The 18,082-nt window shown below is 40.6% G+C and overlaps 1 protein-coding gene across 1 annotated transcript in view; it reads left to right on the plus strand.

Annotated features, from left to right (window-relative positions):
- Positions 1-18,082, plus strand: part of BMPER (BMP binding endothelial regulator) — a gene marked incomplete at both ends in the record, with an annotated part of 145,687 nt that overhangs the window by 80,505 nt on the left and 47,100 nt on the right. Inside the window, 3 exons of the mRNA XM_084260858.1 lie at positions 977-1,081; positions 6,560-6,605; positions 15,606-15,935. Coding sequence (XP_084116984.1) covers positions 977-1,081; positions 6,560-6,605; positions 15,606-15,935 — 481 coding nt within the window. The remainder of the gene's footprint in view (positions 1-976; positions 1,082-6,559; positions 6,606-15,605; positions 15,936-18,082) is intronic.

An 18,082-nucleotide genomic window follows, 5' to 3' on the forward strand; every position in this document is an offset into this window, starting at 1 on the left:
GACAGCCTTTGACCAAGCATGCTGCACTGAATAAGTTAGGCTCCTTGGCATTTCAGATTTAGTCTGTTTTTCTCTCTGGTGAGAACATCATGTTGAGGTGGGTAAGTAATTGTTCACAGCTGTCTGGTTGGACTGCTTGTTCCTGTCAGGTCTATCCTCACCCTTCCTTCATAGCAGCCTCGCAAACAGCAAACATGCACATTTTGGCTAGCTCAGTGGGTGAGACAGAATGTTTTAGGAACCACACTTGGCAAATGCAACACTATAAAAAGGAGCCAGGGCAGTTCCAAAAGCAATCCTTCCCAATTAAGTGGGGACAAGACCATGAGGTATATTCTGCTCTGTACCTAATACTTTAAGAGCCGTACATAGACTGGCTTACCTGCTCTGCATCTGAGAAGTTCAGCACTGTATCTCTTCTAAACATTTTCAGATGTTTAGCAGATCAAGTATCTGTGAAAGTGCTGTAAGTAATCTAAATTAGAATTCATTATTTGACCATTCCTGCCCTAAGTCAAAATGATGCTGCATCTGGGAATAAATTCACTGTATGCTGACATCTTAATCAAACACTTTCATGTGCAACAACTTAAAGATGTCAGTCAACCCAATGAATCAGGTTTTTCTAATTATATGAGCTTAAATGAAAATTTGTGGTAGGTGTGATCACATCTCAGACACATACTGGAGAGAAAATATCACAAATAATCAGGACACTGATGGAAAATGAAAATATGATTTTGTTAGCCTTAGAAAAATGAATTTGTGACCTAGAGGGCCAAAGGGAAGAAAACCCTGCTCAATTTGATCTTTGTCTTTAATCCGATTGACCATGGATAGACACCTCAAAATAATTTAGACTAAACAATGACACAATGCCAACAGGGAAAGTCAGCCTTTCTTGTGCAATGATACATTGCTGAAATAGCTTCCTGTTGCCACCCCAGCTGATGCTATATCATGTTGCCTCTTGCAGGATGGAGAGATGTGGTCCTCTGTGAACTGCACCATCTGTGCTTGTGTGAAAGGCAAGACAGAGTGTCGCAAGAAACAGTGCATTCCAGTCAGCAGCTGTCCTCATGTGAGTTTTCTGAAAGAACAGAGCTTTCTTCTATTTTTTTCTACATTATCTATTTCAGTGTTTCTTGAGAAGTGTGTGCATGGCAGTGGGGCATGCACATTGGAAAGAAGTGATCCTCTGGCATATTAATTTAGGCTGGTGTTCCCCAAGTGTCCTACTGCTTCCCTGAATATGGATTTCCCACCTCTGTCCTTGCTCTGAAGGGTCTGCACTCCTTTTGTCCTCCTCCCTTTAACTTTCTCTGTCCCAAGTATCTGCACTGAAATATCTCTTTCACATATATTTAATAGCTTTATGGAGTGGTGAGGTGATGATGTTAGTTTTTCAAGAGCATTCATATCATGAAGGGAAGCCACATGAGGTTGTTGTACTTGCATTTCTCAGTGTGTATGTGGATTAATACTTGGTTGAAAATGTAAATTAGACAAAACAAAGCAAGTTATTTCAATCAAGCCATGCTGCTTTCTCTAAGGTTGCAGCCTGAATATTTTTTATTTGAAAGTCTGTGAACCCAAAGATTACTGTAATTGCAATTTTACTTAATTGCTTCAAAAATCAACATGACTAGAAAACTCAAGCTAAAGACAGCCTTTGTTACTTGGATTTCTGTCACTAAAATTATTTCATTTTCATGGCTCAAGCTTTCAGAAGAGGGAGCTCTAAATAGCACCTCATGTAGGGGCATATCTTTGAACAGAATTGCAGAAGAGAAAGCCAAGTCGTTAGCATTACACCTTCTCAGTGTTTCCTTCTCCATTCTGGAAGGCAGTGGGGAAAATATGAGTCACAGACACCTAGGTATAAAATTTTAAATGACAAACTCTGGTTTGTAAAATGTTGTACGTGTGAACTTTTGACAGCCAGAAGCAGCAGTAGAATAGAGAGACCCTGTACCATGGTGCTACTTGTTTTGGTGTGATGGTGGGCTGCAAGAGCTATGCTGGCATCTTCAGAAGAGGGGACATCCTTTTCCTGTCACTCTGGCACTCACTGCAGAGGGCATTTCTCCTGTTAATGGGCCTCACTCACGGGAGATCTTGCATCCATCTTAGGAAGCATGAACAAATGGAGCTGCTTTTCTGGGAACTTGTGGTTTATGGTCATCAGGCTTGCTCCCTTCAGGCCATTCACAGTATAAGCAGGAGATGAGAGCTTGGACTCTTCAGATCTCTTCAAATTCTTTTTTGGCTGAGAACCTGGCACACACTGCAACTCATTTGTCTCTGCTGATGCAATTCAAATGTTGAGATGCTTCTGAGATCAAATAACTGATATGGCTTAATAGAGATCTTAAGTGAAATATACCGCTTCAGCAGTACCCATATATAAATTTGAGCATTGAGGTGATCAGTTGAAGTGGCTTCAAAAATGAAAATAGTGATGGGTAAAAATTCACCATCTGCAGTCCTGCATCAGTGTGACTGACAAACTGTAAGCACTACTACATGATCTGCTCCAAGGTTAGTGTGAAGTCCTAAACTGCCCTAAACCTTCAAGTTGAGTCCTCAGACAAGGTCCAGTTCCTTAGGGCTGAAAAGACCGCTTTGTTACTGACAGCACCATTGTCTCCAGTATCTCTCCAATATCCAACATGTCAGCCCTGCCTTAAAATGTGGTCTGCAGCAAGCTGCATGCAAACCCACCCTTCTCCAGGGGTACACATTACGTTTCTGCTCTTCCAAGCTAAATTGGAAGGAAAAGTAGGAGAAAGAATGTAAACTCTGGAGTGAGGTTTATTTTCCTATTCCAAGTGGGTACCGAGTAATTTTAAAGCAAATAACGTGTGCTAATGGATTTAAATCTACTTTTCATCTGTGCTCCACTCTCTTTGATGAGATACTCTGTCACAAGCTTATAAACATTAATTAAATGCACCACGTTATTCAAGATAAAGATAAAGATATATTAGCAATTCTGATACTGAAAGTCTGGGTGTCACGCATAGAGTTACGCGGTTGTCTCGGCAAACTCTGGAGGTGTGAACTCCATTTCTTTTGTCTCTTCAAGACGTCTCTGGCAGTAAGCAGTCTCCACTGACTATTGAAGACTGCTGTGGAATAAAATGCTGTTTAGTGTCCCTGAGGGTGTCAGGCCACATAAAATTATCTTATTAAAACTGTGTTATGATACACACAACTGAGTGTGAAAGGATTCAAGACTCACAAGGAACTTACAGTATTATTCCTTTACCTAAATGCTTTACCATGCAGTCTTAGTACACTTTGTATCCCATTGTGGGGTTTTTTGATGAGGGAATATTATTTATCAAGATAGAATTTTGGTGGGAAGTTATTTCTTGAAAGGCTGAGTTTCAAAGAGGTAATTCTGCAGAAATTTCTGATACCATGCAACCATTTGTATTATTCAATGTGTTGTTGATGGCAGACTGACATAGTTTCAAAGACTGTTTCTGCCATTTCTTTCATTTTCCTCATAGGGCTAGACACATTTTTCTGTTTCTTTTTGGAGCATTTAATCCTGTATCAGTAATTACAGGAAGTGTCTTTCTTAACTTCTTTTCATCTGCAGGAGATCACATATTCATACATCACATATACATACATCTCACATATTCAATCCACCTTGTATTTATAGTAGAATCAGTCTGCCTTGGCCTTCTAGTGAGCTTTGTGGCTTGTGGTTTCTGTTTCTTACTTTCTGGCTACGGAGCCCACATAGATATTTCCTCTCTCAGTTACCTGGAGTGTCAGCCTGCAAGGTGTGGTACATGCTGGCCCCCATCCAGCAAAGCTATTAAGCATGTGTCCAGTCCTGCTGAAGTTAGTAGGCCCTCCATGTGTGATTAAACTTAAACACATGCTTAAATACTTTATAGAAAGGGAGTAATCTTAACAGTTGGCAAGACTGAATTTCAGAGATCCTTCAGACATTTTCTTACCTAATTTACTACTCACCCTAAACCTGCTCCAGCCTCTTTATTGTCTTGTGACATCTTTCCGATTGCCCATCATAATTTTCTGGTTCACCTCCTCTCCTTACCCCTTTGCATTTCCCACTAACAATGGAAGCCTGTGGCAATGGTCAGTGGTCATGAACTGACTCTTTTGGTACTGCTAGAGGAAAGCCTGGTGAATTTGACAGCATATAGCCTTTTCTGAGCTCCAAGGCAGTGCAAAGGTTAGTAGAATTGAACTCAGGGCATGTGAAGACATTTTCAGAGTTTGATTCCATGGGTAAATTTTGAACCCGTGAACTTCAAGTGAGTTGAAAATTTATTCAGAACACGTTCTCCCATCTCTAGCACAGACTGCATTTAATGTTATACACATCTGTTATTATTACAAACAAAAAGTTGCTGGTTTTACTCCAGTGCCAAATGAGGCACAAAAAAACAACAGCTGTTGCTATTGCACAACCAAACAACCCTTCCCCCCCCCGCAATTAGTCTTGCCTTAAAAAAATAGAAAATAAAAACCTCAGACATAAAATTGAAAACCTCATAAAAAAAGAAGAAAAATCCCAGAAAATAAATAGACTCAAATGTGGTCTGCTTATAAATATTCATAGGGAAAAATGGGATCACATCACTTAGCCCACTCCTAAGGGAACCCTCAATGCTAACGAACTCTTGCAGCACATGTTAGCAATAATGGGTTTCCTTATTCTACAAGACAAAAACAGGATCTCGGGCCAAGATGGTGGCTCAAGTAACCAGCCTCAGCAGGCTGCCTTGGAGATTCCAATTTCACTTGAATTTTTGCCACTTCCAGCTCGGCTGATGATTTCAACTCTCTTATTGAAACAGAGAGGTAAGGCTGTGCAGTGCAGTGTGTGGCATTCGGCTACACCTCTTCCATTCATACAAAGTGTTGCCAAGCTCCTGGTTTCTGTGAACTTTTAATGGCTCCTCCTTTAAGGGTTTTGTCCTAGCAGGTGCTTGGTAGATCTTCCTCTTGCAGCCTGGTCCTCAGCTATTCTCTTTGCTCTGCAGCCTGGTGGTCACACAAACATCTAAGTATTGCCCATGCTGCCAAGTGAACCTCTGAGCCAGCCGGTTTCTCAAGGCCAGATGTGCCTTAAGCATGTTCACATGCAGTTGCACATTCAAAGACAAGCTTACACTGAGCTTTCACGCCCTGCGGACGATGAGCCCAAGCGCAGTCAACACCAAGCTCTCATTCATGCCATCTGGGTACATCTAGAGTGAGCAGGACAGAGGGCACTCCATTCTGCCAGCAGATACTTGGAGTTTGTGTCTCCCCACGTGCATTGTCAAAGCGCAGCAGCGCTGTAGGCAGAAAGCAAGGCAGACAGGAACAAGGCTTGCTGCCTGATCCCTCTTCCCCACTCTCTGCATAGACTTGCCACCTATTGTCTGTTTCCACACGCTTTTCTGAACCATTGAGTAGGCTAAAGAGCACAGTTCCCTTTGCTTGCTCTTGCTGGCCACTCCTTGCTTACCTGCTTGGTGGGGAATGGGAGCAGTGGACCCATAAAGGGGAGCAAAAGACCCATAAACTGCTGTTGGAGCAAAAGATTGGTGCTGGGGAGCAGCACAGCTCCATATGCCTCTTCCTTCCCTATATGGGAATGAGGGTGAGCTCCAATATCACCATAAGTTCTGCTATAACCCATGCCAGTTTTTTGCTTGGAAAAACACATCATTCAGTCTGAAATTTTCCAGGCTTATCCTCTAGCTTGACGGTTAGCTTTAGGGAATTTAAGTAAAATCAGTTAGAACATCTTTTAATTCGATGAAGACTGAAAAAGAGCATGAATATATGTACACAGAGGCATGCCTCCTGCTTCTAGCCAGCCTTGTACAAGACACAACCATAAATAAAATTTACCTGGGCAGAGTAGTAAATAAAGACGCAAAAGTTTTGTTGATATTACTGTGACTAGACCAAATTGTTTGCTATTAGACACTGCACATCCTTGGATGCATGCCCATTTACTTCACTGGGGAGACTGGTCCATGACTGGTAATGTGATCTAGGGAGAGATACCATGAGATTTAGGTATGAAAGAAATCTAGCCGATCTAGATGGTCTACTAGTGTTTGCTTCCTTCCTTCAGTTTTGTAGGAAAAAGTAATGATTTGGGGAGAGTGTGGGGGTGGAGCAGATTGCCTCTGTGTGGTGACTAAAAGAGTGTGCATAGGAAATGTATTCTATATATTTTGGGATGTGGGGGAAAATGTAGCGATCTTGTTAAACCAACGACTAGTCTGCTTTAGATATCCATGAATACATGAGTCCAAAACTCTCTCACACTCTCTCTAAAGAGAAAATGGTAACAGAGAACCCTTTTAGTATTTAATTTCTTATAAGACTGCCAGGAAGCTCTTTGAATAGTTCTGTCTGTTTTTAGCACCTGATATTTGAAGCTGTAACCAGGGCATTGAGTTCAAACACAACTTGAACTATTTTCAAAGGCTTATCCAGCCTTACAACATAACACAGTCATTGCTACAAAAACTCTTTCATTAAATCAGCCTGTCTTTCTCCCAATTAGGGTAAAATCCTGAACAGAAAAGGATGCTGTCCTATTTGCACTGAAAGTAAGTTCTTTCCTCACATTCTTTACATTCTTTTTTATTCTTTCAGAGAAAACAAATATAGTAGAATGTTTGCTTTTCTGCCTTCTTTTTAGATGTGGCTAAAGGGCAGGTGATTATTGCTGGCCTCAGATTTTGCCTCCTATAATTCTGTAAATTTAAAATAAAATGCCTGGGTATTTCTATTTTATTTTTTCCAAATGACCCTATTTTTGTCAAATCTGAAATGCTGCTTTCTGAAGGATATAGTTGACATTTGAAATTTGTAGGTAATAAGTAAGTGAATGAAATTACAATTTTTAGGACTGAGTACCTTTTATACCTGTAAATAACAGCCCAGCTATGTGTATATATAATCCAACACCTTTGCAGATGATTTGTGAGAGTTAAAAAAAGGTGTGCAGAAATCTGAGACACAGTCTGGGGCGGCAATGAAATGTACAATAGAAAGCTATACTTCTGTCTGTATGATGTTTACCACAACCATCACCTTTTTACCCTTTTACTCTTCGCTTCAGGAATGATTATCTTATGACATCACTTGTGTTCTCTCCTAGTCAGCAAAGCACTTAAACAAATACTTATCTTTAAGCTTGCCTTATTTAAGCCAACAGGGAAACCTGTCTTCACTGAAGTTAGCAGGATACAATTACATATTCCTTCAGGACATGTTTAAGTATTTTACCAAATAGGGACAGACTGCTACAATGGGGTTTTATGATTTATAGGAAGGCTTCTTGAAGAAGGAACAGGTTTTTAAGGAGAGAATTTCCTATTCTTTTGATGAAATCAAAATTGGTTTTGCTTATCAGCTCAATTCTGAGTGCTCATGGATTGCACAAATTCCATATGCTAAATACCTGTTTTTCCACTCTGCAGCTCAATTATTTTGAAACATGTAACTTGTCATAAGGAAACCTAGTTTGTGAGTCCTCAGTATCAAAATGAAATTAAATACAAGTGGCAACCTCGGAAACACTTGCAATAATACTGAGCAGAGGGAGAACTGAAAGAGGATTCAACTGACCATCAGTTGATTTCATGTTAACTGAGTTTCAAGGGAGAAGAAAATTGCATAGACCTCTCTGCTCGAACATGACATGTCAGTAGTGTCATGGAGTTTTATTGATCTATATCTTGCCCCATTCTTATGTTTCACTCTCATTTAACCTTTCTCATGTGTTCTTCTGTAATGTGAGAGGGGGAGGGAAATACTGGGGCCAGCCATTCTCTCAAAGCACAAGAGACCCTCTGCAGTATGGGGTTAAAAAGAAGACAGTACGGTGACTCCTTCAGAAATGCTTCCAGGGAATGATGACTTGTGATACCTATTCCATGGGAGAAAGAGGCGAAACCCAGATTTCTCCAAAGTAAAAATAACTCCTAGGGAACCTGCTTTGCCAGGGGTGTTGGACCCTATGATCTCTTGAGGTCCCTTCCAACCCCTACGATTCTGTGACTCATCTAGGAACCAGGCTACCTAAAAATTCAGAACACCTGGATGATATAAGAAGGGAATGGTCATGGCTGTAAGACATGTGACATTAAGGGCAGACCATTGTTACTTGTCCTCCTGCCATGCAGATCTGTAAAGATCCTGACTCCATCTTCCCAGTAATCTCCTTCTAGGTACTGGCAGGCTGCTCATCTCCCCGAAACCCTTAGGATAAATGACTTATTCCTCCAACAGCCACTTGTTATGGGTCCTGTCTGCATTGCAGTGGCTGTATGTGAGGCTGGGAGGTAATCACTGTCCTGCAGTGGCACACTTCTCTGTTGCGCACAAAACAGAGGGGTCTCTTTTTGGAGAGGTGTCTCACTGCAGGCTATTGCTGATGCTGAGCTGATTACAAGCTTTTATGATTAAAAGACCATTCCTAGCTTTTATCAGGTAATGTAATCAAAGAGCTTAAATACTTACTGTCATACAGCAGGGGTGGCTACCACTAGCTGTTTCAACATCAGTGTTGAAGGAATTAATTCCACCTTTGCAGCAGAAGTGCTGTAAATCTCATCATGGCATGAGACAGGCAGAAGGCATGAGGATTTCAGTGATGATTACTATCTCAGATAGTAATTAGAAACTTTGCTAATTCAGCCAATTTCTAATGAGATAAGATGTTCATGCACAGTCCTTTCACTCACCCACCCACTCATGTTGATCCTCTCTCTACATATTAACACTCCAGACATTTCTGGCGGTCCAGCAGATATTAATTTTCCAAAGTAAAAACAACATAGGAGGTACAAGAACATACTGTACACAGGAGAGCTTTGAGTACAGTTTAAACGCAGCCAATTTCTATGAAGTGGGTCAAAAACAGTCACGTTGTTAAAGGATACACTTTAAAAAAAATTATTAAAAAAAAAATAATCAAAGGATTACTTTCAAAGCAGTTTGTTGCAGAGAGAAAAAGTACCTCGTCTCCTAAAGGGCTGGAGAGTCTCTTTTGTCTACTGTTGCCGAAGTTAACTATGGTTAGTTTTGGCATGTTGCTGTTTAAGCTCCATGGCTGGCGTACAGTTATCACTAATTAAACACAGTGGTCATACCAGTGGAAAATTCAACAGTTTAGTTTATGCTGCTGTAAAAATGTAATGAAATGTACTCTTTTGGGCTTGATTTAGAAAAATCACCACTGACGTCAATTCCATAAATTAGTAATCCTATGTTAGACCAAGGTCATTTTCATATTAAAAAAAGAAAACACTAAATCTGAGTTCAAATAACATTAACAGACTGCTCTCAACTCCAGACAAAGATGGGAATTTTCAGTGGAGGTTAAATCTTTGTTCTTGACAAAGAAGAATTGATAGGCCTTGCCAAAATTACAGCATGCAGTATGAAAGCTTCCTACAGCAACCATGTAACAGATCTTAATCATGATCAATAATCCTTGCACAGTCTTATTCAAGTTATTGTGAGGCTTTATGGATGAAGCTTTTTCAAAGTGGACTGCAGTCATCTAGGCCTAGTAGTATGTGTGACTAATTTTGCAGTTAAGGCCTCTTTTGGGGCAGAAAATTTCATTCATCAATCTACAGTATTTTAATTGACAAAATGACCAATGGAGCTAAACCAAACTCAAGAGCATTTGTACCCAGCCTTAGGAATAGAAGGTTAGTACTTTCACCTGGTCCTGCATCCTTTTTATATGTTTTTATGGAAATACTAAGAAAATCTAGAATCTTCAACAAAAAAGGAAAAAAGGGAAGAAAAAAGATGGGGTTATGCAATGTAGGTGCCTGTGAGAGCAGGGAGTGGGACTAAAGGACCACATAGGCTCCTGCTGGTCCTGTTTCTTGTATTGGTTCCTTGCCATAGAGAAGTACATCAACAAAACGACTGCAATTGTTTATTCATACTGGAACGCTGTTCATGATTTACCTCCTCAGCTGTTTCAGCCATGATGGTCTACTGTATAAATATGTATTTGGACAAATTGGAATAGCTATTTTATATATGAAATAGACCATAAAGACTCCTGTGGAGTTTTTGACACCACACCTTGTAATGTGTATTATATCAAGCTGCACTATGCAGCAGTTACGAGGAAAGTACTCAATGGCTAGGCATTTTTTACAGAAAAGCTAATGAAATTCTATTATGCGTGTTCTGTAGCTAGTTTTCAAAAGTTAATAACGTGTTCTGTTTGATTTAGGGCTTAATTCAGCATATGGGCTAATTGCATTCAAAGTTTCATTTTATTTTTAAAAAGCTGAGATCTTTTTGAATTATAGACGTGCAACCAGAACACCCTTAACTGGTAAACTTGTATTTTTTCCTCCTTCTCCTTACTTAGAGAGTGTCCAAACCAATTTTAGTTATAATTTAAAGTATATTTTTCTTGGCCACTCTTAACTAGCTACAAGCCCAGAAGAGTGTGACCAGACATCTGGACATCTTGGACTTCAATTGACTGCTCTGATCTCCTGAAAAAATAAAACAAGCTATTCCATGAGCACCAGAGCTAACAGAGCCTGGTTTCCTATGGATTTGTGTCCCATTTCCTTTATATCCCAACAAATAATAAACCCAGCTAGAGACAATGTATCCTGTGGCTGCTCTGGAGCTAGAAGCATGCTAATTGCCCTGCCAATACGCCTATGGTCTGGCTGGTCAAGATGTGTGTGCTGACTGTCTGCCTGGCCTCCACCAAGCAGCATATACATCTCACCTTTTTAGAAGGCTAAATACTGTCTGGGAGAGCGGAGCCATGGGGTAGAAGGCAAAAAGGTACTTTCTGGCAACCACTTAGTTTAATAAGTGCTTCTTACCTTTACTCAGCATACTACTTACCAGAAGTGAGTTGTCTTTCAGACTGTCATCCCTCTGTATTGGCCAAAAGAGGTCATGATTTCATAAACTGCCTTTTTTTTTTTCCTTCCTTATGTGAGTGCATGTTAAAAGTTGGGGAATGCTAAAATGTTCTTTTCCTTGCTGTTGCTTTTTCAGCTTCCTTCACTGTACAGATAAATGTGTTTTTTAAAAACAGTGCTCCTTGCCCACAGTTACTTTCCCCATTACCTTTTCTAATGAAAGTCACTATTTCATTTGAATTGAGCCCATGATTTGTAAATGCAAGGAAAGCATGCCAAGAGTTCTACAGTATTCACTTTAGCACCTAAATACTATTATTATTAGTTTGCAAGTAAGCTGTAGAGCCTTGGGTGGGAGCTGAGCAAACTGCATGAATCACATGTGTAGTTCAAGACGGTCAAATGTAAAAGTGTCAAGTCCATATTTAGTTGCTTAAAAAACAAATGTGAAAATTGCCAAGCTCCCAGAAGCTTTTATGAAAGCCAGGAGTTTTGAATAATGATTTGGGAGCCTAAATACAGGATTTCCAAAAGAGGTTTAGAGGTGTTTGCAGCCAGCTCCCAATAATATTTAATCAGAGTTTAGTGCCTCAGGTGCTTTGAAAACCACACTTTCCTGAACACAACTCTGGGGCCTTCCTTAGAAAAAATCAGTGTTTTTCTGGGACAGAAAGGGAAGCGGGTATATTTGCTTTCATGTGCATGCATGGATGAGCAAGAGAGGATATCAAAGATTATGAATACCAGGTTTAAAATGAACAAGAGGCAGTAGTTTTTCATGCACTTAGCCCAAGGATCCTGTGGATGCTAAAAACACTTTTGGGTTCAAGGAGAGATGGGACAAATTCACAGAAAAGAAGTCTGTCAAAGGTGGTTAAATAAAGCAAACCATAGCTAGTTTACAAAGTCCCTAAGCTGAAAACAGCTGGAAGCTGGTGGAGTCTTAGGCGGACGTATCATATAATTGCTGTGTTCTAACTCTACCCTAGGCAACTTGAGACAAGGAGTGTCTGCAAAAAGCTGGGAAGAATTTATTGTAGGAAAAAAGGGAAGGATCTTCACCCATGACCCTCTGCCTTGATAGCACAAGCTAGCAAAATTCATACGCCAGAGTTGGGGAATGTAGTTTTGGTGATGCAGTGACACCTCTCCATCTGTTACATCCCAACAGAAGAGCAAGTCACACATGATCCTAACCAGAGAACTGGTACTTCCAGTAGATTTCAAAAACAGCTAGGCAGAAAGACTGCTTTGTTTCAGGAGGGGGAAAAAAAGGAAGAAAAAAAACCAAAAGAAAAAGAAAAGGGCAGTAAACCATAAAACATGATGTGATTAAAACTCTACCAAAAGGAAATAAACAACAACCCAAAACCTAAAAATGGCAGGAACTCTTTTCATGTTGCCTGTCCTTTTTCAGTCATGTTACACCCAGTATTTAAGGTTTGTTTCTAGGCCAACCAGTTCTTCGTACTGACAGTGCCTGAGTTATCACACACACTCTTGCAGGGTGTGGATTTTTTTTTTAAACCAAACAATTTTAGCAAACCTTTCAAGAATGTTTTACGCAGTGATATCAAAGAATCAATTATTCAAACTGGTTTTGGGTAGATTTTTCTCTCCCCTATTTCCTTAGTTATTGAAGAAAATAACGAAATTTGGATCAGATATTCAGCTATCCAGTCCAAGATACATTCTTTTTTATTTTAACTGCACTGCATCAAGTTGACATACGACGTGACACAATGTAACATAACATAAAACAACATTACTCTGCATAACACATTAGAAATTAAAAAAAAAATATTTCCTTTGGATCCCATTGGTACTATCAATTTTACTTGCATATCTCTAAATTTGGTTTGTTCCTCTCATGTTTTGCTTCTTAGCCATTTGTTTAGGTGAAGAACCCACCTTCTCCCCCAGTATGTTTTCTAATAACATGTATAACATGTCCGTGTTCTTGGCCTCTAGAAGTACAGACAAAACCGAGTTCTGTCCTTTGCAATCTTCACTGATGTTTGGGCGGATTGATTTTTTTTGTTGATAGTTTCCTTGTTTTACATAAAACTTCTCATTATGTTTAAAGAAAAATTACAGCCTGAAAAAGTGAAACAGAATCAGAGCAAGTAATAAAATTTTTCTGAATTTTCATCATGTAGATAATTACATGAGTACATAAGGAAGTCAAAAACATGTTAATGTGATTTAGTAACCATAAAGTGAGATGGTCTCCATATAAAATCTACTGATTTTTTTCCCTTGGTAAAATTTACATTGAGGATTAAAAACTATATAGTTCCTGCCAATTTATGGAGAACCAAATAATTTTTTATGGACTCTGGCAAAAAATTACTGATATCCTTATTGGGATCAGTGAGGAAAGTGGGACTCACAGAAGTGCACGTTTGAAAGCACTCTCTTATCTAAGTGTGTTGGTTTTCAGGATCTGCTTAAAGGCCTTTATGCCTGATTTTCAGAGGTGTTGATAGAATATAATTCCTTTTGGCTTCTAATGGAGCTGTCAACATGATGTCCTTGAGAAATTGAAACTTTTGGTCCCTAGTTGCCAGGCATAGTAAAGTGACACCATAATAATGGTGTCAAGACTAGTTACTGCCTTGGCTGAAGAAGCAAAGCATGTGGTGAGTTAGGGGTAACATACAGATGTCCCAGGTGCCAGCTCTGTGGTGGCACTGCACTATGTGGTGAGGGAGACCAAGGTTTGACTTGAGGAAGACCTCACAGTGAGAACAGCCGAGCACTGCAATAGGTGGCTGGATGTAGCTGTGGAGTTGCTCTTACTACTGCTCTTTAGGAGCAGGTGAGGCAAAAGTCTGTTAGGAATAACATAGGTATTGGAGAAGGAAAAGGTAATGTCTCCTGTGGTCGTACTTAGCCCCATTTTCTGTGGTTCCATGTAGGTATCCTTGGATGCTTTTTACCTAGAACTAGAAAAACACCAGAAACATTATAGCTGCTTCAGCACAGACTCTGCCTAGGCTGAAAAACCATCCCGAGAAAGATTTATTGCATAGTCAGAGGAGCATTGCACTGTGCCGAAGGAATTCCCTGCCTCTTCTCCATAACATCCATGCCTCCTCCTTTTTTGTAGGTTTGAATTTGTCTCTTTTTTAACTGCCTTTTCAGGTGATTAAACAGTGTTCCCCATTACTCTCCACTACTTTATTTGGGTTTGATTTTTTAAATATTTTATTATTGATGTTGTTCACAGCTCTCTGGTTACAGAGTCAAATTTTGCTGTTGTACTGAACCCTCCCTCCTGAAACAGGCGTTGTCTTTCAAAAGCAGCCTCAGCCCATGGGTATCCAGCTGGCAGTTATAGTGTGTGTTTCTCTGGCTTGAGACTCCTTCTTCCAGGAACAGCAGCAATAAGACGTGGTTAAGACCTATTGTTGTACCAGAAGGCTGCAATGCAAATAAATTTGCGGTTCTTTTTGACTGCAAGGCAGTTCAATCAATTGTTGGGTAACTGCAGGGTAACTCAGCATCACTGGCATGAGCGTGGAAATGTTCTGCCTTGGAGCTGCAGCTTCCCCAATCAGCTTATGGCTGCAAACATCAATGAGAAATCTCCCTCCATTTATAATGATGAAAAAGATTGGGAGAGATACAATCCCTTACACAGTCATTGCATTGTGTTTGTCACTTTTAGTTGGTAGCATGATAAAGAGTAACTACTACTAGTCAGTTGACCACGTATAGAAAGGCTTCTAACAGTCAATAAAGATGCTGGTTCTACAGATAATTTGGAAAAAAAACCCACATAAATATCCCTAGTTTATAATATACAATATTTATAAGTTTTTCTGTAAAATACAGACAGAACTGCAACAGGGGTCTGATGGCTTTAATTTCAGGGAATCACCCCTGCCTAACTGGGTAACATGAAAATTAGCCTCAAAAATATACCTGTGATGTTTTGAATTCTGCTTCTGTTAGTGGATTAGGCTTTACTCCCACAACACAACTTAAGGGTGGGAGCTCATCTCAGGAGAATTCCTGTAGTCTTAGATGCTTGGTTGCACTCCCAGAGCTGGCAGCAGACACACTCCTCCAGAGAGTAATTCCTCGTGTATTAAAAGAGTTGTCTAAAACTGGTGAGATGAAAGACTTTCTAGTCATGTCTATTTCTCTCTGTTAGTGAGAGGGAGACTGGACGAATTGCTTAGAGTAGACGTTTCACATTTGGAAAGCTGATGCTAGGTGGGAAGGGTCCCGTCACACATCTCCAGAGACATATGGGCTTTGCAAGCTCAGGGCTCTGCTTGATCTGACATCATGATTAGGGCTTGTATTTTCTGGAAATGAAATAATTTGAAAACTTTCACAGGCATTGTAATAACCTAAGCTGTTCAGGTAGCATGTATGTTTAAGGAACATACAGGTTGTCTGATATATTTGGTTTCTAGCTACAGGTTAGCCTTCCTATGCTGCCCTAAAGATTAATTGGCTTCTGGTTCCCCCAGCTTTGGGAAAGACTTTTACTAAAGCCATGAAGATTCTGTTTTTCAAAAAATGTATATTCCTTAGTGGGCATCAGGCACACCTGCCCTGAGGCTCAGATAGACTAGGTGAGAGTGGCATCCTCAAAGTTCTTATCAATTGCTTTTCTTCAAACTGATTGATCCTGATACGGTGCTTTTGTTTCTCACTCACCTGCAGAGCCTGGAGTTTGCACTGTATTTGGAGACCCTCACTACAACACTTTTGATGGACGGACATTTAACTTTCAGGGAACATGTCAGTACGTTTTGACGAAAGACTGCTCCTCCTCTGCCTCGCCCTTTCAGGTGCTGGTAAAAAACGATGCCCGTCGGACCCGTTCTTTCTCCTGGACAAAGTCAGTGGACCTTGTGCTGGGCAGAAGCACTATCAGCCTCCAGCAGCACCTCACAGTGAAGTGGAATGGGACCCGCATCTCACTACCTTGCGAGACACCGCAATTTCAGATCGATTTGGATGGTTATTTGCTGAAAGTGACAACCAAAGCAGGTAGGGATAGTGTGTGTGTTTTTTCTCCCTGAAGAACTTCTCAAGTGAGCAGCAGTCAGTAAAAAGCATGATAGTGGTAATAAACTCAGTTATTACTCTTCAGAGATCTGAGGAACCCAAAGTGCTTTCACAATCCCCACAGCCTGCAGGCGGGCAGAGATCCCAGATATGAGGTTGAAGTCTTTGCAGAGCATTTGCTGAGGTCTGGTTCATTCTGCAGATGACAATTATCTGCCTGCATATATGAATGTGCCATGATTTTCATTTCCAGTAACTTAAGAGTGGCTTATGCAGGGTTGTCATTTGATTCTTCTAGATAAGAGCAGAGAGGAGATCAGTACTTAAAGAAGACATTTTTTTCCCAGTTGCAGTGAGATGCCTTACAGGCTAAGTCAGCAACTATATAAAATCATAGTTACTCATGGCTGGAATGAGTTTAAGTTTTCAAATTACAAATATTTCACAGGGGTTACCCAGCAAACTGTAGGTTCTGGTTTGAAAACCAAGGCCTAATTTGCTGTTCAGTGGCATCTTGTTGGGCTTCCTTTGTGCCTGAGGAAGAGTTTGTCTATAGGGAATAGAGAGTCCACAGCACCAGAAGCAAAAGGAAATGTGAAACTTCAGAGAATCTGATACCTTATTTGCAGAAACAGAGAAGGGAGATCACAGAATCTCAGGTGTTTTGAGTTCTAGAAAATACATTAATTGTTAAAATGGCAAATCAGAGGCCTTACACTTGTTTTGATAAACTGTCCTGGAACTACAGTATCCTTGCATAGATAAATACTGAGGGGAAGTTTAAAACTTTCTCATTAGCATGTGTTAGGTACTACTGTAGTCCTGAGAGATTTCACTTACACAGTGAAGTAGTGTTTCAGTGCGAACACTATTTGCTGTTAATTCAATTAAATGCCATGCGAAAGCAGTGAAACCAATCTTTCTTATGGAGTGATATGGTCACAGGCATGACACATAGTCATTATCTAGCATAATTTTTTTTTAAGGGGGACACCAGCACCCACTGTTGAGCTAAGAATTTAGACACCTGTTCATATAGCCCCTGGAAATGTAAGTCTGCATAATGTGGATCCCAGCTCTGGGCTCATTCCTCAAAGTGGCAACGCAGATTTTTGTGGCTGTCTGTAAAATGCACACAAGTTGACCATTATTCACAACTTCTAATTAAATGCATCTTGAGGGTTTCTCTTTGCAGCCAGCTGAATGCTGTGAATTCTGGCGATGTGGATTTCATTAGCCAACCACAGGCCAAGGAAAGGTTTTCAATCGAAGATGAATGACAGCTAATCCTGCTGCTATTCCATTTGTCTCTGGTGCAAGCCTAATAAATGACTACACACATCCTTGTCCATGTGTTGGCAGAGGGAGTGCAAACATGGCATATGACAACATACCAAACAGTGTGTAATCACTGCAAATTATAGCCTAAATAATTCCTGCCCTTAATGGAGCGGGATTAGATTTCTCTCACTGAACGCAGCAGAGATGGGCCAAGTCCTCCTATTCTCACCCCATAAAGCCTGGAAAGCAGCAGAACGGCATGGCTCCATTTTGCTGGGAGAGGACAAGCAGCAGAGAGACTGTAGAGAGGAGGAATGTGCTGAGCAGAACTGGTTTGAAGACAAACCTTTTGTTCCACAGGAAATTCTGAGCGCTTGGGGGGCGAAATGGAGAATTTTCCCTGTTTCAGAATGAAACATGGATATTTAAAAAAAATACATGCTTTCCCAGTGTAGGGTGAAAAAAGAGCAGGAAGGAGGAAGTAGTGAAAAATAAGCAAAACCACTGCACTTGAACCTAAATTTAAAGTAAAATCAGTCTGGGATGTGCAGGGTCTGGTGCTTACAGCTCAGCCAGCACTCCCATGGTTTTTGGTTTTCCTTTTGCAGAGCTGGGAGCTGAACCCTGGATAAAACAGGGGAGCCCAAAGCTTCAGGAAGCTTTGTGGTCCCTGGCTACAGGGCAGTCTGCATGGCAGGGCTGTCCTGGAGTTGCATGCCCTGAGAGTCCACGCTTCCAGGCAGCCCACCAGGCGAGCTGGCAGGAAACCAGCTTGGAGCCTTGCCTGTGCTGTGTTGGAAGTTCATTGAATCTGATATGTCTCCCTGAAGCATTTCAGTTCTGATGAA

Source organism: Gallinula chloropus, assembly GCF_964237585.1.
Source record: "Gallinula chloropus genome assembly, chromosome: 2".
Lineage (NCBI taxonomy): Eukaryota > Metazoa > Chordata > Aves > Gruiformes > Rallidae > Gallinula > Gallinula chloropus.